Source organism: Trichosurus vulpecula, chromosome 8 (genome assembly GCF_011100635.1).
Source record: "Trichosurus vulpecula isolate mTriVul1 chromosome 8, mTriVul1.pri, whole genome shotgun sequence".
Lineage (NCBI taxonomy): Eukaryota > Metazoa > Chordata > Mammalia > Diprotodontia > Phalangeridae > Trichosurus > Trichosurus vulpecula.
Window position 1 is genome coordinate 150713865 of NC_050580.1, and position 21037 is coordinate 150734901.

At 44.5% G+C, this 21037-nt stretch overlaps 1 protein-coding gene across 3 annotated transcripts in view; it reads right to left on the reverse strand.

Moving 5' to 3' along the window:
- MEGF11 (multiple EGF like domains 11) overlaps positions 1 to 21037 on the reverse strand; it is a 292447-nt gene that overhangs the window by 55531 nt on the left and 215879 nt on the right. For all 3 annotated transcript variants that reach the window (XM_036735788.1, XM_036735786.1, XM_036735789.1), the window contains exons 6-7: positions 18704 to 18916; positions 10676 to 10850 (exon numbers count right to left, since the gene is read on the reverse strand). In XM_036735788.1, coding sequence (XP_036591683.1) covers positions 10676 to 10850; positions 18704 to 18916 — 388 coding nt within the window. The remainder of the gene's footprint in view (positions 1 to 10675; positions 10851 to 18703; positions 18917 to 21037) is intronic.

Sequence of the window (21037 nt, forward strand, 5' to 3'; positions counted from 1 at the left end):
ATTTGCCCAAGATGACCCAGTCAACATGTGCCAGAGATGGTACTTGAACACAGGACCACCACTTGTGTCTAACTCTCTATCCATTATTGATATTTTAGAGGGGAAAATGTCATGATCTTTTACTTTTCCTCATGGAGCCACTGTTGAGAGTTTTGTAGAACAAAATTTGGGATATGCTGGGCTACCTGATTTCTAAGGCCTCTTCTAGATCTAACATTCTATGGTGCTTTTACTAGTAAAGATAAAATTAGGAAGGCAAGTGTGTATATGTACAGACACACACACACATATAATATATGCATGTATATAATTTATATGGCTAACCAAGAATTGGCTATCACCTCTATTCTGGCTAGAACTCAGTTGTCAAACTGAGGCAAATAAGTCACTATATCAATCCATATCAATAAATCAATCAATATTAAGCACCCGCTTCTTGTGTGCCAGGCACTACGCTAAGGACTGGAGACTGTTGTCAAAGTGAGAAAAAAAAGAAGCAAGAAAAGGGTGTTTCTAAAGGATTTTGGGGACCTTGTAGAAAAATGTAATCATTGCTCCCCAGATTGGTATTCTCTTGTCATAGTCCCCATCCACTCCTCCCAGAACCCTTTCCTATTCCCCTAGACTTAGTAGCCCAAGCCTACCAGTGGCATCAAAGAGAGCAGAAAAATGTCGAAATGAATTTGTTCATTTGGGTGATGAAGCACTGGCTCCCTTGGCCAGCATGTAGGGTTCAATAACAGCAGACAGGGTTTCAAAAAATTGCAGCATAAATAGATGAGCCCTTTAAGGTAATAGAAAGTCTGTCATCCAGGAGTGAAATATGGCCTCTAAGCCCAGTTGGTGGTGGTGGTGAAATCATTCCCTCTTCTTGCCTTTCTCCCCTTCCCCCTTACAAGTGTCGGAGCTGACAGAGCATTTGAAGCTGAGGAATGGCTCTGCTGACCCTTATCTTCCTGCCACCCCCACTCTACTCCCTGCACTCAGGATTGGGTACTTGTGCATGCAGTGGGATGAGAGGAGGGAAGAGGTTCTGGGAAATAAAGACGGTCTTTGCCAAGATGGATGATGTCTAGGATAGGCGTAGAAGCAGCCATAATTAGTTCTGGAATCGAGGGGGTGAATTCATCAGCTGCAGAGCCTGGCCTTCATTAAATAACTGGAAAGTTGGCCAGAATGGGAGGAAGAATGGGAGCGGACACATTGGTTTTCTCCCCCTACTTCTGCTAAAGGAAGTCCACATTCAGCCTGGTGGCTGTTGCAGCTAACATGTATCCAGATGCTTTTGCTGCTGCCTGTTGATCCTGCTGAAGACATTTCACTTTATCACTGTCCCTTCCTGCCCTTACCCTCCCCTTCTTGTCCCAGAATCACAGAAACAGAGAGTTAGAAAGGACTTCTAGTTACCCAAAATGGCTGGTCAGAAAAGACTCTAGCCAGGCCAGGGAAGCTCTCAGTGTAAAACACGAAGCTGGCAAATAACATCTGACAGTCTGCTCCACAAGAACTCGCAAACAGTGACTTGGGAGTTACTCAATCACACTGCAGCCACTTGTTCATTTGACAATGAGGACAGCTGAGGGGAACCTCATGAAAACTCTATCCCCAGTGGCTGGAAATAGCTTGTTTCCTTTTTCCTGGGGTCAGTCCCTACTGGGCTCTGTTCATGGATAGCTGCTTCTCTCTGGGAAACTCATTCTTTCACCTTTCAGAAAATGGCCTAGTTAGTTAGCCTAGCTTCTCTCAATCTTCCCAATCCAGGGAGTCTTCCCCTTAGATCTAGTGAGATGGGGCAGAGCAGGAGCCTCCCTGAACTAGCTAAGAAGTACGGGGTCTTGGTTCTGACTTGTCCTACCTCCTCCAGGTTTCAGCTGCTTGAATAGGCCAGCCTGTTTGCTCTACTGCAAGGTGCCTATTTCTAATTGACAAAATGTACCCATTTCCCTAATTACTAAGCAAATTTAGTTTGCCTCAGTATTTGAGTGCTGTAAGGTAGAGGCAATGTGTTGCCTATGTGGGTCAGCAGAACTGTCCAAAGTGCTGAAACAATGAACATTCCTGACATGAAAGCACATTAGAACTGCGTCATTCACTGAAAGTACTAATCCAATGTCTACTCATGGTATGTCTAGGTTCTCAAAGAGGCAGTGTAGTATAGTGGCTAGGGTGCTAAATGCCTCAGATGTTTATTAATGTGTGATCCCAGGCAAGCCACTTAACCTTTCTCTAGACCTTGCTTTCTTCAACTGAAGGTGAGATCAGACTAGATTGCTTTTAAAGCTCCCTTCCAACTCTAAATGTAAAAAGGCCATGCCAGAAGAATGAAAACTCTGGCAGGCCTTCCCAGCCACAAAGGTTTACAAGCTACACAGCTATAAACTCCCACTTGGACCACTCAGGATTACAGAATGTAGAAGTTGGAAGAGATTTTATAGACTCTCTAACTCACACTCCTCATCTTTAAAATGATAAAATGGAGGTCCAGAGATGCAAGGTGACTGTTTCTAATTTACAAAATGTACCCATTTCCCTAATTACTAAGCAAGTTAAATTAGTTTTATCAGTCATCAACATTAAGTTTTTAATAAAATATTTAATTAAAAAGTATACATTTCCTTACGCCAGTGTTGGCAGGTTGAAAACAAAGTTTCCTAACTCCTCCAATACCCCCTCCTTTTTTCCCCTCCTACCTTCCCCAAATACCATATATCCAGATTTCTCTGCTCCATGGACTCTTTAGGAATCAACATTGCATTCCTCCCTTCCCATCACCCAGGTGTCCCAGGCAAGCAGGAACTTTGTTCTCCTCAAAGACAGGGGACTCTCTGTACCCCAAAATGAGGCTCTGTGTTGGCAACTCCTGAGGATGAGTAATCCTGACATCCTGCCCAGTGGTTCAGCTCTGAATTAAAGAAGCCCCATCTGTCTGGGGTGGGTGAAAAGGGAGATCTGTAAGAGCAAGCCAGTTTCACCAGGGCACCCTGAGCTTACTTCTTGTTCTTTACTCTCTCTGTGTGTATGTGGCTTTTCCTGCTATGATCTCTTCCCCTTACCCCCATTTGTCTCTGTCACCATCAGTCAGAAGTGTTTATTAATTTGGATATAAGCACTTGTTGTGTGAGAAGCACTGCCCTAGGGAACTGTTAGGGATACTTGGGGGGCTTAGGTAAGATATGGCCCCTGCCCTCTTAGAGCTTTCAGTCCTAAATGAACTAAGATTTGAATTGGGTTTTTAGATGATAGGAATTTCATGGGAAAAGGAGAGCGGGATATTCTAGGGATAGGGAACAGCATGAACAAAAGCACAGGGGTAGGAGGGTACAGATTTCAGGAACTGGGAATATAGTCCAGTTTGGCTGGAACATTGAGCATGTGGTAAGTATGAGTATGAATCATGGAATCTAAGAGTTGGTAGGTACCTCACCAATTCAAAACCACTCTAGATCAAGGAACTTTTCTGTGATATACCCAACAAATGGGAGGGAAAACCCACTATTTTCCCAGGAAGCATTCAGCTTTTCCTTAAATCCAATCAAAATCTCTCTCTCTCTGAAACTTCCACCCACTGCTTATAGTTTTGACCATAGGACCAAACAGCACAAGTCCCTCTTGTGCCCTCAGAGCATCCTTTAAATGCCTTCTGATAGCTATCACACTGTCCCCTAAATCTTCTCCTTCTGTGCTAAGCATCCAATTGATCTTCCTAGAGCATGGTCTCAAGACTCCCCACTATGCTCCTGATGCTCTTTGGTTTATCAATGTTCTTCCTAAAATGTCACACCCAGAACCGAACCCAGGCCTCTGGATGTGGCCTAATAAGGATCACCTCCCACATTCTAGATGCTCTCTTTTTTTCAAGGTAGCATAAGATCAAATAAACTTTTCTCCACTGCTTTGTTTTAGTGTTGACTTGCACTGAGTTCAATTTGTCAAAACCCTCAGATGTTTTTTCACATGAATATTTTCTAGCTATCTATATCCCAACTTGGACTTGTAAAGTTTTTTTAAATTAAAGTACAGAATGGTGCATTTCTCTAAAATAAGTTTTATCATGTTAGATTTAATATAATAACCTCAGGGCAGCTAGTTGACACAGGAGATAGAGGGATGAGTCTGGAGTCAGGAAGACTTGAGTTTAAATCTTAGATGCTTATTAGCTGTGTGACTCTGGGCAAGTAACTTAGCCCTGTTTGCCTCAGTTTCCTCATTTGTAAAATGAGTTGAGCAGGAAATGGCAAACCGCTCCAGTATTTTTGCAAGAAAACCCCAATAGGGTCATGGAAAGTCAAATATGATTGAAAATGACTTACAATAACAACAACAATCTCATGTGTCAAGATATTTTTGGATCCTGATGTTATCATCTAACACGTTAGATATTCTTCTTAGCTTTGGTCATTGGTAAATAATCAGCATGCCGTTTATACATTTATCTAGGTCATTGATAAAAATACTGACCAGCTAAGGGACCAAGGCCAGATCCCTGAAGCACTGAACTAGGTACTTCCAAGTGGCCAATGGACCATTAATGAGTACTCTTTGGGTCCAATCATTTAACAAACTTCGAATCCACCTGTCGTATCCTGTAGACCAGAGGTGTCAAATAAGTGGCCCCTGGGCCACATAATACTCTTTAGTGAATTCCAAACCAGATTCAACTGTAATTGAGAAATATTTAACAAATAAAAAATATAATAAAAGAGTGTTACTTTTAAAAATTAAATCAATACTACAATCAATACTCAGCCTACAGGGATCCTTATGCATGAATCAGTATGACTATGGTATATATTATATAGTATATAGTATGAATTAGCCCCATTTTTATTTGAGTTTGACACCACTGCTTTAGACCCCCTTGTCCACAAGAACAGCAGGGCAGACTATAGAAAATACTTTGCTTAAACCTGTATGAACTAAGTGTACGGCATTTCTCTGATTTATTAGTCTGGTAATCCTATCAAAAAAGGACATGAGGAAAATCTGAGTTGGAGTATTCTTGAAAAAGTCATGCTGCTTTTTGGTGATCATCATGGCTTCCTTTTCAAGATATTTACAGTGTGCGAATAATAACTTCTAAAATTTTTGTCAGGAATCTAAGCCAAGCTCACTGACTTACAGTCTGAAGATTCTTCTCATCCATTTTTTGAAAATTGGGGTATCTGCCCTTGTCTAATCCTGACATAAATTTCCCTTTCTTCACTACGTTTCAAAGACCACTGACAGCCACTGAACCCTTTCCGTGTGTGAGGATTCAGTTCACTTGGGTCAGGTGCCTTGAGCTTGTCCAGGGCAGCTTGGTGGTGGCTGTTGTTCAGTCATTTTCAGTCGTGTCTGACTCTTTGTGATCCCATTTGGGGTTTTCTTGGCAAAGATACTGCAGTGATGTCCCATTTCCGTCTCCAGCTCATTTGACAGATGAGGAAATTGAAGCATATAGGGTTAAGTGACTTGCTCAGGGTCACACATCTAGTAAGTGTCTGAGGCCAATTTGAATTCAGGTCTTCAAGACTCCAGGACTAGCACAACAGCCACTGCATCACTTAGTTGCCCTTGAAATTTTTGATGTCCTTTTCGGTCACAAGATTATTTTTGTTAGCAGAGCAGACAGGGGTTAAATACCTTTCCTTATTATTTGCCTGTATGCTGTCAGCTAGGTGGCACAGTGGATAGAGCACTGGGCTTGGAATCAGGAAGACTCATCTTCATTAGTTTCAATCTGGCCGCAGACACTTACTAGCTGTGTGACCTTGGGCAAGTCACTTAACTGTGTTTGCCTCAGTTTCCTCATTTATTAAGTGAGCTGGAGAAGGAAATGGCAAACCACTCCAGTATCTCTGCCAACCCCAAACGGGGTCAAAGAGAGTCAGACACAACTGAAACAACTCTAAACAATACTGTCAGCAGTGTTCTAACTCTACTTTGATTCTCTTTTTTCCCAAGACGGTTTTTAAAAGCCCTTTCTGGTATCCTTGTTATTCACCTCCAGACCCAGTTCATTCTGAATTTTTAGTTCTTCTGACAATAAGAGATAAGGCTGGGATAGTAGAATGCCAACAGACTGTAGAGGGCCTTGAATGCCAGGCAAAACTTTGATCTTTATTAAGTACTCCAGTGATTGTAATACTGTGAGAGGTGATGTACAAAGGCACACATAGCCCCCTCTTTAATAAGAACAGTCTTTCGTATCTGTAGAGTGTTTAGCTTCTTGAAACACACTCACTGAAGCAGCTAGGTGGATTCATAGTGCACAGAACTCTGGGCCTGGAGTTAGAAGACCAGAGTTTAAACACAGCCTCAGATACTTCCCAACTGTGGGAGCCTGGGCAAGTTACTTAACGTCCATTTCCTTTGATTTTTTTCATCTGTAAAATGGGCCAAATAGCACCTACTTCCCAAGTAAGATAATAAACTATGCCTGGCACATAGTAAGTGCTTTATCAATGTTAGTTATTATTCTTTATCATTATTATTATTATTATTATTATTATTCATGCTTCCCATCTCATGGGATCTTTCACCGCCTTCTGCAGCAGATGAGGAAGAACTACAACCTCCATTTTAAAGATGAGAAAACTGAGGCCTGGAGAAGTTAAGTGATTTGCCCAAGGTCACACAATGAGTTTAGAGCACAGCCAGAACTCAAATCCATGTCCCCTGACCCAGGCTGGCCCAGTGCACTTTACCTACTCTCTGTCCCAGTGAAACAGACACACAAGCTTCCTCTTTTCCCTGGTCTCCTGCCTTGTATTTTCTCCTAGGAAACAGAAACTGCAGAGTCAATACATTACTGTTCGCTCTGGCTTTAGCCTGACCCCTGAGCATTGTGAATCTGGGCAGCTGCTTTTTTCAGTGCCCTGGGCTTGCTTGTCAATTGATTACAGAAGCACAGATTTATTGCTGCAAGGAAGGATGTAAGGAAGGAAGGGAGAGAGGGAGGGAAGAAAGGGAGAGAGGAAGGGAAGAAAAGGTGAGAGGAAGAAAGGAGGGAGGAAGGAAGGGAGAAAGGGAGGGCAGGAGGGAGGCAGAAAGGAAAGGAAAGAGGAAAGGATGGAGGGAGGAGGGGAGGAGGAAAGAAGGAAGGAAGGAAATAAGGGAGGGAGAAAGGGAGGGAGAGAAAAAGGGAAGAAGGAAGGGAGAGGAGGAAGGAATAGAGGAGGGAAAAAGGAAGGAAGGAAATAAGGGAGAGAAGAAGAGAGGGAGAGAGGGGAAAAGAAAGGAAATCATTATTTATTAAGCTTCTCCTATATGCCAGGCGCTGTGCCAAGCACTTTACAAATATTATCTCACTTGATCCTCGAAGAATCCCTGAGACCTAAGAATCATTATTATATCCCTATTTTAAAGTTGAGGGAACTGAGGTACTTACTTTAGGTTAAGTGACTTGCCCGGGGTCACAGTAAGTGTTTGAGGTTTGATTTGAACTCACCTCCCTGACTCCAGGTCCAACACTCTATCCACTGTACTACCTAGTTGCCTCTAGGTGCTTTAGAGGCCATTGAGTCTAACCCTCTCATTTTATAAATGAGGAAACTGAGGCAGATGTTGCCTCAATCACTTACTTAGGTGTGTGACCTTAGGCAACATCTGAATTCATATCTTCTTGACTCTAAGCTCTGTGTTTTGTCCACTTTACAACCCAGCTGTCAACAAAATAGTAATTAGTTTATATTTCTATCATCTTATCTGATCCTTATAATGCTCCTGGGAGTCAGGCCAATAAGCTCCCACCTTCTGCTCATGTTTCAAATGCACAAACTGAGGCCAAAAGAGGAGCAGAGACTTGCTCACCATCAAACAACAAATCGGTAGTAGAATTGTTTCTGGAACTTGGCTCCCCCTCTCCAGAGTCAGGCTCCTCTCCACTGTATCTCCCAGCCTCTCTCACATGGTAGTTATTCCATATATACTTTTTAAGCACCTAAAGCATTCAGAGCACTGAGCTAAGTACAGGGGGAGATGGGAAGTTTGTCCTCAAGGAGTTTATAGTCTATCTAGTGAGGTGGGAATAGGACACATAGAAAATGAGCATTACAGTTTTCTGAAAGTGCATCAAAGAGCGGCCGGAGGTTGTGTGAGATCTGGGGCAGAGGAGAGGCCGTTACTGATCGAAAGGAGCAGGGAAGGTTCCCTGAAGAAGGTGGTGTTTGAGTTAAGGACAGACAGGAGGGAGAAAGGAGGCACAGAATTTTGATAGTCAGCATTTGTTCAGGGGATAGCAAACAGTCCGGTGTGACTGGAACATGCAGTTCCTGGAGGAGAATTTTAAGAGATGAAACTGGAAAGCCTGGCCTCAAATGTCAGACCAATGAGTGTGAGCTTTTCTCATTAGGAAACCATTGAAGGGTTTTCAGCAGAGGCTTGACAAGAATAGATTTCTGCATAAGGAATGTGAGTCTGACGTTGGTGTCCTACCCTGCTCCCTTCCCTTTGTGTGTTTGTGTGTAGAAATGCCAATTTAGCACCATTTCTGAACTCTCTTAGCACTTACCCCCTTTTTATGGGCTAGTTAATCACCGTGTACACTCAGTGCTCTGAACTTTTCAAAGTTCTCACGATCACGCACAAAACGTAACTACTAATTCAACTGAAAATGAAACATATCTTTCCCTTCTCAGTAGAAAGGTGCGGGGCTATGGATACAGAATGCCCATACGCTACCAGACACAGTTACTGTATTAGTTGGCTTTGATTAAATGTCTTTCTTTGTTACAAAGTTGGGCTCAAACAGAGTGTATGAAATTTAAAGGGAAATGACAGCTACAAAAGCAAAAGGCAACAATGGAACTGAAAAATCATTACCTATCCATGGTCAGAATCCTGAGAAAGGGGTAAAACAAGCATTATTATCGTATTCCACCTGAAAAATAAAGAAGCTCAGAGGACTTGGCTCAAGGTCACAGAGTCCATTGATGGCAGAGCTGAGATGAGAACTCAGGTATCCTGATTTCTGGTCCAATGATCGTTCCACTAGACCTGTCAATTGCCATACATTACAGGCTGTCCTTCTCTGTGAGCTGTGATGGTCTCACCTGAGGCCACTCCACTGATTGCCTGGTCTCCTTCCTGGCCAGAGCTGACCAAATGTGAGAGCAGACTGGGTCCTCCCTGACTAGTGGCAGCTTCATCCAGTCCCTTCAAGACCTCCCTTGTTTCTGAGCCTAGCTGACAACAGGCTGAGAGACACCCAGTGAGGACAATCCATTGTCCCATAATCACCCCGATCTGTTAGGTTAGACACCACCAGCTGAGGACCCCAGACGAGACCATTCAGGTATAATGAGGCTGAATGGGGCTGGGAAGGAGATGGATAGGAGCCGGCCAGGTTTCATCAGGGTAGCTGAGCCTGCAATCTGTCTTCGCCCAGATCCTCTGGCAATTTCGACAGCGAGATGACTCAGATGGAACAGTGAAGTTCCCTGAAGTTTGAGGTGAGGGGAGGGAGCATTCAGTCAATGAACAGAAAATAAGTCACTCGGCTCATAGCTTTCTTCAATTCAGATCTTGATGGGGTCTGTTTCTTTAGAGTCTCTCTCCTGACCCTGGAGCATCCCTATGCTCAGCAACTGGGGACCTCAGGCAGCTTTGTTCTTAAAGGATGGATTGCTTATAGGCCCTGCACTTTGCTTCTTTATCTCTTCATATCCTCCCTTCCCCTCCCCCTATGGTTCCCCTGGCATATGGTCAGCATCCCAGTGAAGTAACTCCATGGGCTGGTGCTAAAAATGCCCCGAGACATTGCATATGTAAAATCATTTTGGAAGACTCCCTCACTGTTATCAAAGCAAAACACTTTGAGTCTCCTTATTTTAGTATCCCTATCCCATAAAAAGTGACTTCTTTTCCTTAAGATGCACACAAGGCTAAAGAAATTGGTCTATGAGATCCTGTAATCCAACTGTCCTCATTTTACAGATTAGGAAACTGGGTACCAGAGAGGCAGAGTCACTGGCCCAAAGTCACACAGCTAGGTAGTGGCAGAACTGCCGGGTCTCCTGTCTCAAATTCAGGGCTCTTCAGTATGCAGCGCATCCCTTAGAAGGGTGATCTTCTTTCTTACTCCATATCACCTGGATAAAAATGTTCTTAGTAGGGAGAGAGGGATCCATGCAGTGAGATTTCCTCTAGGACCACACCATTCGGGACGGTCTGATTGCTAAGAATCCTGCCCCCAGGCTGACCTCCCTCTGTTGACACTCTTCCCCAAATGGAGGTGGAGAGCATTGAAATGGCAAAGATCATGTCACTTACTCAAGAAAATTTGGCCAAGAAGACAGGGTGAGTTCCCTGGCCACATGGGCCCTCTAATTCCAATGGTCACCCCTTCTCTCCCACCCACTTCAAGTTCCTTTTCCCAGATATGATAACCCAGAGAATGAGTGCTCACAGAAAATATCACAACAATATTCTTTGGTCACCCCTATGTTCTCGCCTGTCAGAAATATTGTATCTGATAGGAGCTCCAAGGCCATGGCTGACCTCTTCGACATCCCCTCTGGAGGTTTGTTCCAAATGCTTGTATTCTTTACAACCAATCACCCTGAGCCCTGGGGTTGTGCATCACCTAATTCTATACTTATTGGATTGGTTAGGAGCAGAGGATCAGGGGCCTTTTCTCTCTCCCTCAGATTCTAATGCTCAGAATGGGGACTCCGAGGTCATGTTCTTCTCTTACCATGAAGCCTGGGGCGCAGGTGCAGCTCCCTGTGATGCTGTGACAATCAGCTCCATTCTGACAGGCACACACTAGCCGACAGCCCTCTCCATAGGAGCCAGCAGGACAGGACTCATTACAGTGTGGGCTGGCCCAACCTGCATGGCATGTGCAGGCTCCCGACACAGGATGGCAGCTAAGCAAGAGAGAAAGAGAAGCTGGTCAGGGATAAAGAAGGAACAACGATTACCCAGATCCACTCACAGGGTAAGAGGAAGAAAGGACCATAATCTGATGGCCAGTTATCTGATGGCAAACTCCTGCCAAGGCTGGACTTTGCCCAGGGTCAGGCAGAACATACCATTCCAGTCTTCGCTCCTACCAGCACCTTGACACATATTTTGTTTTCTGATTTTGCTGTACTATTTGCCATTTCTTGAATATCTCTGATCCTTTCCTACCTCTGCGCCTTTGCCCATGCCTTTCCTTTTGCCTGGAATGCCTTCCTCCTAGTTCTGCGGCTTTCAAAATTCTACCCTTACCTTGAGGTCCAACTCAAATTCTGCCTCCTTTATTGATTCTTCTTTATCCTTCTCCACTCCAACTAGAATTTATTTCATGCTCCTCAGGACTACCATAACTTTAAAAAAGCCCCCAAATTTATTTTCAATTATTAAGTATTTATTTTTTCACCCTCCCACCTCCCCCATCTGCTGTGGGGGAAAAAAAAGAAAAGAAAAAGACAGAATTCTTCTATCATATAAACAATAGTCAAGCAAAGCAAATACCATAACCATTTATATCTCTCCTGTGGCATTTAGGTTCCGTCTTTATTTGTGCATGTATCTTATGACCTCAATTAGATTGAGGGCAGGAACTATGGTCTCCCAATGTCTTCCACTGCACCTTGTGCAGAGTAGGGGCTTAGTCAAAGTTTCCTAAAGGCGCATCCTGCCTGAGGTCTCCTAGAGCCAAAACTCAAACCTGGTTCTTCTGGCTTTTAGGGTTGTGTTCTTTCCACTACAGCACAGTGCCTCCAATGATCAGGGAAGCCAAAAACAGAGGCTTAGAGCTCCTGTTCCTTCCCTTCAAGATGTGGGGCTATTGGGCTACCTACTTTGAGGTGAGATCCTTGACTTAACAATAGGTGGAAAAGAGCATTGGGAAGAAAAATGAATTTTAGGGGCTTAGAGAGGGTCTCTGTCCTCCTGGATGGTCCTTAAAGATAGAACCATGGACCTAGAAATATCCTCTAGTGGGGAGTGTTAGCATATTGTGATCTACTACAAAGGTGTCAAAAACAGGGCCTGTTGGGAGCATGGCAGCTGTAGCACTCCTGAGTCCTCTGGAACAGATTCAAATAGCATCGGGAAATATTTAACAAAATAAATGAAAATACAGTACAATATGGATGATATTAATTTAAGGTTTTCTAAGTCAGTGTGTGGCCTACAGGGATCCTTATGTACAGTTCAGTGGCTCTGGTTTCTATCTGAGTCTGACACTATTGATCTTACTGTTCTCCACTTCTTCTAAGGTAAGATAAAAGATGAAATGAGTTTACAGGGAATCATGAAGGACCCAGTTAATAGGGTAGTAGAACTTGCTAAAAACGGGAGAGGTGGCAGGTCTCTTGAAAACAACAGGAGAGATTCATATCCGTGTGAAGCTGGTTATGTATGTTCCTGCTTGGAGACTGGCTTTGGAATAAAGAGAGGGAGAGAGGGGGGAGAGGGGGGGAAACGGGGAGAGAGGGGAAGAAAGGGAGAGGAGGAGAGAGGGGGAGAGAGTATGTGAAGAGGAATAGGGACAATGAGGAGGGATCAAGCTATATCTGAGAACCTAGCTCTAGCATCTTCCAGCCCTGCTATCCAGGCAAGTGTCTTCAGGTCTTATCATGGCCACTTGAAGCTGGATGCCCTCATCAAAAGGTGACTAGAGATCTTGAGCAGAGATAAATCCCATTTCCCTGGCTGGCAGACAGCACGAGAGATTCCCTTGGGTTATAGGCCCAGGTCTCTTCCTGGGGATCTCAGGCAAAGCTTACAATCACTGATATTAAATTGGGTTCCTTTTTTTTGACTCCTGTTTTTCCATTTTCCCCAGACATCGATTAATCACAAACTAATAGGAACTGAAAGCTAAACATTACAGGAATATTTTAAGGGTAGAGTTTTGTGCAGTCTCTCCTCGATTGCACATGCTATGAGATTTTTATCAATGCTGCATCTGTTGGCTTAATCCAATCTTTCAAAGGTAATATATGATCTAGGCTGCTGGAATCCTTCCATGACAATTCAATTGCAAGGGGCACATTCAGAAGGCAGGTTTCTCTCTCTCTCAAGGTTGTTTTCCTTTATTAAGGTGGATGGCTCCTTTGCATGAAGGATAGTAAGTTTACAAAGGGCATGAAATGACTTGGAATTTTATTGGTGATCTCTCTATTCCTAAGATGAGTGATCACAAGCCAAGTTCTCCCAGAGAGCTAAGTGGCGCTAGAATTCTGGATTTGGGATGTTCCTGTACCCCTCCTGGGAAAAAACAGAATCTCATGGTTGAAAGAGATCTCACTGACTATTCAATCCCCAATTCACCAGAACAGAAGACACTTCCTACACCATTTCTGATATGTGGCCAAACAATCTCCATTTAAAACCTTCCAAAAAAGGGAAACCCAGTATTTCTAGAGGCAGTCCATTCCCCCTTTTGAATGGCTCTGGTTGTTTGGAAATCTTTCCTTGTATTAAGTCCAAATCTGCCTCTCTATACTGTCCACTCATTTTTGCCATCTGGGGCCAAACAACATGGGTCGAATCCCTCTTCTATATTAAACCTCATCCCAATAAATCTAAGTTTTTTTTTTCAGCTGATCCTTGAATGACAAGCTACTCAGATCCCTCCCTGAACATCTGAATTCCCCTCTAGGGACCAAGACCCACGATGGAGCAGAAGGGGAATTCAGGTTCTCTGTATCTTCAAAGCTGACTTCATCGCTTGAGTTAGGCAGCAATTCCTCCATTTCTCAAGGGCACAGTAGCCCTTTTCTCCCACTGTGCCTAAGAGGAATGATATAACCAATTCACTGCAAAGGTAGAAACAAGGAAGCACAGAAAAGGGAAAGACTTGGGGAGGGCGTTTTTGATAACAATAGAAAACAGATACCATTTAGTCAAGGCCTTTCTCCTTAGATGTACTGATCAAAGAAGGAACAATCCCTGGGTTAATGAGGACCTTCAGAGGTGCCTCAGCTGCTGACATCTCTTTCCTTCCCCCTCATCCCCAAACTGAAGATGGCTCTGTAGAGCAGCAGACTCCCAAGGTGGAGAGAAGGGTTGACCCATGCCCATAAAAGCCCATCTTCACACAGAGAGGTTCTGAGCTGGCTCCAGTGAGGACAGAGCAAAAGGGGAAATGAGAACAGTAAAACAGTTTCAGCAAGTTATGGAGAACTTTCTGACTGCTGGGGGAGAGCAAAACTTGGAAATGGGCATCCAAGGGAGGGAGAAAAATCTCTGACAATAGAGAAGACGATGTCCTACTAGGGTGCACAGCTGCCAGGAGGCAGAGAGTGGGCGTGATAAACTCAGAATAGGGAATGGTCTCTTGTGAAGTACAGGTTTGGAAGAGTTGTTAGTGTAGACATTGGCAGATAGCCAGGTTACGTGTTCCCTCAGAATCTCCAGGGGCTTCCTGCCCTTTCAGAAAAAATGTTGCTAACATGCCACTTGGTCCTGAAACTCAGCATGTGTTAAAAACATTAAGCCAAATAAATAATCATCAATATTAGATGAGCTGAGATTAGCAAGGGGGTGTGGTGGGCGAGGGAGGAAGGAGTCCATCCAGATAAATAATGCATAGAGGAATCCTTTATAGAAATGATAAATTATGCAGGGCAAGGTTGTGCAAGGATCAATGGGGTAACAATAGCTATTTAATTTGGGGGCTTGGTTGGGATATTTACAGCAGAGAGAGCACATTCTATGTGAATGGCAGCATCTTTTTCTTTTTATCCCTGAGCCACAACTCTGTCCCCAGCACGCCCTTAAGGGTGATGGTGGTGGGGTGCTGTGTCCTTTTCTCCAGGAAGATACCCAGACACCTCTTATATACCCAGCCAATCACACTGGGGAGCACGGAGCCCGGAATAACATTCCCCTGTTCTCTCTGCTTATTGGAATCCTACCTCTCCTCTTCCAACGTCTAGATCCAAAGCTTTCTCCTCCATGAAGTCTTCCTCGATCACTCCAAACTACGCTGATCTCCTTTTCTCTGACCTGCAGCACTTACTGCCTAGACTACTCACTAGAAAGAGATTCTTAAACTTTCTATGTACATGTGTCATGGATCATTTTGGCAGTTTGGAGAAGTCTCTGGATCTTCTCTCAGAATGGTGTTTTTTCTTTTAATTTGGAGTTTAAACTTTTATTTGAGATGTTGTTCTTCGCGTTATTTATTTACTTGGTTAAAATTAGTTGAGATTGTTTTGTATTTATTATGAAAAATGATTTTAAAAGAATGCACAAAAAATTTAGGGACATATGGGGAGTCCTCTGAGTGTTTCCAAGTAATCATATAAAGTGGAGAAGTGAAGCACTTAATTAGATAATTGAGAATAATGTTTTAAATACATAAAATAAAAAAAAACATAGGATGGCCAACAAAATCAATTACATTGAAGTAAAGATGTAATTTTTTGCCAGACACCTTGAAATCTATCCATGGATCCCTTAGGGATCCAAGGACTTCCCGTACTAGTCACTCAACACACAATTAACCAGACTATTTGTATATATGACTTGGTTCCCCTTGTAGAATGTAAGGTCCTTGGGGGCAAGAACCCTGTCTTCTTGGTCATTTCTGTGTCCTCCACTATACTAAGCACAGTGTCTTTGCACAGAATAAGTGCTCAGTAAGTACTTGCTGAAAGACTGAACTAACACTCGGGCTGACTCAGTAGAGGCCCTGGAGGTCATCAGTCCGAGCTTCACGGTCACTCTGTGGCCTTTGCCTCAGTTTCCCCCAATCCTACTCAGTTCCTGCAATCAGAGATGCCTTGGCCTTGCAGAGGGCTTGGGGGAGCATTAGTAAAAATCAAATCAAATCAACAAATACTGACTGAGTAGCCTTTACTTGCAAAACCCCTTGAAGGTCACCAATGGCTTTATGTTGATTTGAGGGCAATCAAGTAATAAAAATCAAAGGAAGCCAATATGAGGTAGAGGAAGGAGCGGAGAGCTGCTTGGGGGGCCAAGGAGGGCATCCAGCATCGCCACTGTCTTCACAAATCATCAGCAAAGACAAAATCCCTGGAGTGTGGACAGCTCCCGAGTCAGTTACTGCCTGCCATTCCTCTTCCACCTGTCTCAGGACTGACAGCAGCTGGATGTATCGAATGAACACTGGGAGGTCTGAGAGAGAGGAGGGGAGGATGGTAGTGGTGGTGAGAAATAGGAATGAGGAAGAAAAGAGGTGGGCCCACAACCATTCTTGCCCTTGCTGCTGTCACTTTTTTCTGACACAGCCTTGAGAAGACACTGATTGAGAAATATGTTTCTCAATAGATGAGAGAGAGAGAGAGAGAATAAATGAAATGAATAAGTGAAAGAAGCAGGGAGAGAGGAGGAGGGAAAGATGACCAGGAGGCAGCCTCAATAACTCCTGAGTCTGAGGGAAGGAGGAGTCCAATTGCAAAGCTCTTGGAGGTAAGACAATGGAAACCCCCTGTTGTTTCTTGTCTCCTCATCCTCCCTATAGAAAACCCATCTGAGAGGGGTGGACAGGACATCATGGACACTGGAGAGTGAATTACATAGTGACTTGCCCAAGATCACACAGCTAGTAAGTGTCTGAGGCTGGATTTGAACTCAGGTCTTTCTGACTCCAGGCCCAGCACTCTATTTACTGGGCCACCTAGCTGCCCTCTTATGCTTACTGATTGGTTGATTATAGGAAGTAATCCCTGTCTCTCTGTCTCGGATGATCCCTCATCTGTCACTCATATTTCTGTTTTGCTCCCATCCAACGCTCCTATTTACATAGGCTCTGGGCTACTTAGGGCTGGAGGCCAAGCTCTCCTCAAGTTGGAGGCACAGATATATGTGTGTGGGAATATTCTCTGACTTGTCTTCTGGGTCAGTGACTGCATTAGCAGATGCCAGAAGGGAAGGTTTCTAAGACAGCGAGACTGTTTTTGGACTCAGTAGAGCCAAAACTTGATGTGGGTGCCCCAAACAGCATGACCTTAGGCGGCTCTGACTCAAGTGCTGAGTACAGCTCATGGGAAGCTATTGGGAAGGCCACATCTGGACGACTATGTCTAGTTATGAGCACATTTTAAGAGGGAAACTGACAGACTGAAGTGTGTCTGGAGACAAGTGAAGGATCTGAGAGGCAATTCTGAGGAATAGCTGAAGAAAACAGGGACACTTGAGCCTTAAAAAGGAGCAGGCTTAGAAGAGACATGAGAGCTGTCCCTTCATAAGAGCAGGGCTGTCATATAGAAGGGGGTAGAATTCTTCGGGGTTTAGTCAAGCATTCACATTCATTTGACTATATTTATTGAGTGCCTGCTATACATAGTGCCTTGTGCAAGCCACAGGGAATGATACTACAGTCATTAAGACAAGGTCCTTGCCAGGGAGCAGAACTAAAATCAATGGATAAAAGGTTCAAGGAGCTAGATTTTGACTCAATACAAGGTGGGCCATTTTAACACTCAGACCTGACCAGCAATGGAGTTAATGTATTATACTGTGAGGTAGTGAGCTCCCCAATCACTGGAAATGTTTAAGCAGAGATGAGATAATCAGATGACCAGTAAAATTCTGCCATTTTATAACAAAAATGAAGAACCTCTATACATAGGAGTTATGAGGGGCATCGCCCACCAAACCACAAATCAAGGCAGGACAATGGGAGTGGGGGCACCATCCAAGCTTCTAGCTTATTGCTGTTGTTGAGTTGACTAGTCACATCTGACCCCATTTGAAGTTTTCTTGGCAAAGATACTGGAGTGGTTTGTCATTTACTTCTCCAGCTCATTTTACAGATGAGGAAACTGAGGCAAACAGGGGTAAGTGACCTACCCAGAGTCACAAAGCTAGTAAGTGTCTGAGGCTGGATGTGAACTTGGGTCCTCCTGACTCCAAGGCTAACCCACTATCCACTGTGCCACTTAGCTGTACTTACACCTTACAGGATCCTTTAAATTTTGCAAATCATCAGCCCCTGCATGCCCTGTTTCATAGGGCCACAGACTCATCTGATGCATGTTCCTGAATACCATCAGCATGTATAAGGTCATGGGTCTAAAGTGGAAGGCACTTCAGGGGCCATCTAGTCCAACCCCTTCATTTTGCAAATGAAGAAGCTGAGGCCCGGGGAAGTTAAGTGACTTGTCCAAGGTCACAGGAGCAGTTAGAATCAGAACCCAGAGTCAGTGAATTTTCTGCTGCCCTCATAATGCATTCTATTGCCTCTAGACAAGACTGCTCACATCTCAGCCTGGCTACATGGGGGTGGAGGTCAGTAGAGGGGTGCCATTCCTACTTTAAAGAGCTGTAGCAGAAGGAAATTCCATGACTTTCATCAGCATTCTCTTGGGAGTGGGGGTGGGTGAGGAGTTCTCTGTGCTCTCCTGAGAGGTAACCTCAATCACACAATGTTAGAGGTAGAAGAAAATTTGAACACAATCTCTTCCACCTTTTTCATTATTTAGGTGAGAAAATGGAAGCCCAGAGAGGGAAATACATCGTCCAAGGTCATGATGTTAATCAGCATCAGAGCTGGGGCTCCAACCTAGGTCTTCTGCCTGAAAAATCAGGGATATTTCCAACTTGTCTTCTTTTGTTCACACCTGTCATTTCCTAAATCCAGATTTCTGCTACCTTAGTCCCTTCCAACTGGATGAGGATCAGTGGCAGCCCTGGGGCTTGGTTTCCTGAGGGTAGGTCTACACCCCTTCTTCGAACCTGGTGCTCTTAGGCCTCTCACCATCCTGTCCCCTTGCCCTGACACCCCCTTGCCTTAACAGTCTTTGGAAACACCCACCTGAGCGTGTTGGTGGCATTGCAGGGACAAGGCTTGGTACACTGTGGGCCATGCAGGCCCTCCGGACACAGGCGCTCCTGGCATTGGGGGCCTTTGTAGCCTGGGTCACACACGCAGGCACCGGAGGCTGGAGAGCACTGGGCCCCATTGTGACAGTCGCAGCGCTGTGAGCACTGGAATCCAAAGGTCCCAATGGGGCACTCCTCTTGGCACCTGCAAGGTAACACACAGAGCACTGAGGCTCCTCTGAGCCTTGGTAGGAGTTAGAGGGTCCCAAATTTAGACCTGGAAGGGAACTTAGAAGCCAAGTCCAATCCCTCTCATTTTACAGATAAGGAAAGTGAGGCCTAGAGAAATCAAATGGCTTGTCCAAGGTGGGGACAGCTAGCACCTGAGGCTGCATGGAAACCCATGTAGAGCTCTCTCTTAATTATCCAGGGTTTACAGAAAGCATGGTCTTGCATACAGAAAAGGGGGAGATATTCTAGACTCAACATTGCATAGGGGGTTATACCAAGTTGGGGCCTTATCAGCCTGGAGTGCCCCCCATTTCTGTATGCCAGGCCATGTTTCAACCCTTCCACCCAATTTCAACGCTAAGTTCAAATAATTGAGAGAGACCTGTCACCCCCAGCATGGTCCTCCTAAGGGGTCACTTGGTTGTGGTGCCAGTGTCTGCCCTCTTGGCCTTGCCCTCATGGCGCTCATACATTGGAGGAGAGCCTGCCACTGCCTCTAATCTCCTCCACTAATCATAACAACGGCAGCTAACATCCATATAGAGTTCTAGGACTTGCAAGACACCAGACAAATGTGAGTTGATGTGATCCTCTTGACAAGTCTGTGAGGCAGGCACCATCATCCCCATTCTACAGAGGAGAAAACCGAAGCTCAGAGAGGTTTGTCAGTTTGCCCACGGTCACACAGCTCATACAGTTTGAAGGCAGGATCTGAAGCCAGGTCTCTCTCGCTTCCAAGTCCAGTACTCTGCATCACACCGCACTATTGCCACACCCCTTTCTGAACAGCAGGAGGGGCCAGTGATCTCAGAGACTCTTGTCTCCTCCGTAGGACACTTTACCTCTTGCTACATTTACAGGGATGATGAAACGCCGTATAGCATGAAGAAAAGCATCTGGAAATGAAATACTGACGACCTAATCCATTTGCATAATTAGCCTTTTTTCGTGCTAACAATTTAAACAACTTATTTATTTAGAGATCAAGCAGCTCCTGCTAATGAATTTTACACAAAGCATGCTAATAACGGGGCCTCTGGAACATGAGGATAATCACAGCAGGAATTAGTTCTCTACTTAAACATCCTTCCTTTGCAACATATCAATCTAATGTGTCCAGTAATGCCATTAACAACCAGATACATTGCTCAATTAAATCACAAAATGAGCTGCAAAGCCCTAGTTATGTTTCTTGTTTAATTTACATTTGTTCCTGCCTATCTGGGGAGGCCGCGTTATTACACCCGCTGAACTTTAATATGCTCGGCGATGATTTGGGTTGGGTTAATGCGGCTGTCACCGGCAAAATGGATGGAGGCAATTTCACAAAATATTAAACACGAGGTGGCCCGTGTAGACGCACAAGCCAAATATCACCAGGCCTTCCCATTTTCTGCTTGGGCAGATCGATCCATGGGGCTTTCCAAAGGGCACTTAGGTTTGCTGCGGGCCCTTCCCCCGGAATTTGTCACTAGAGCATGGAGATGGGAGCCGTCTGGGTTTTCAAAGTCCCATTGACTTTTGCCTTTCTTTCTCTGTATCCCCTCCTACCCTGGATGCTTTGTCCCTTGGTTGGTCGATCAGGAAAAAAAAAAACAAAACACAAGAGCTGATATTCTTTTGGGTTAGGAAACATGGATGCTAGGCCATGGACCGGTGACACTGGACCCAGCCACTGGGAAAGCAGGGCCATGTCTTTTTCTTTGAATGATTGGGTGGTAGTTATCCTATTAACATTCTGGACTGGAACAGACCTCCCTGCTCTCACTGATTCCTGTGTTCTACACTTCCCTCATCTTTGTCTCTTGCTCTGCTCTGGGGCTCATGCCCTATGGAGGGGTGTTTCAGCTCTGAGCTCCTCCAAGGACAGAGCCAAATCCCTAGGAAATAGAGCTGGAAGACTTCAGGGTCCATCAAGTCCAAACCCCTCATTTTATAGAAGTGATTTGTCCAAGGGCACACAGGTAAGAAAGTAACAGTTGGAGTTTCAACCTAGGTCTCTGGATTCCTTTTCAAGTACCAATTCAAGTGCACTTATGTTGCTAGGGCTTTCTGGAGGCAAGGAAATGCCATGCATGTGAACACAGATTCCGAA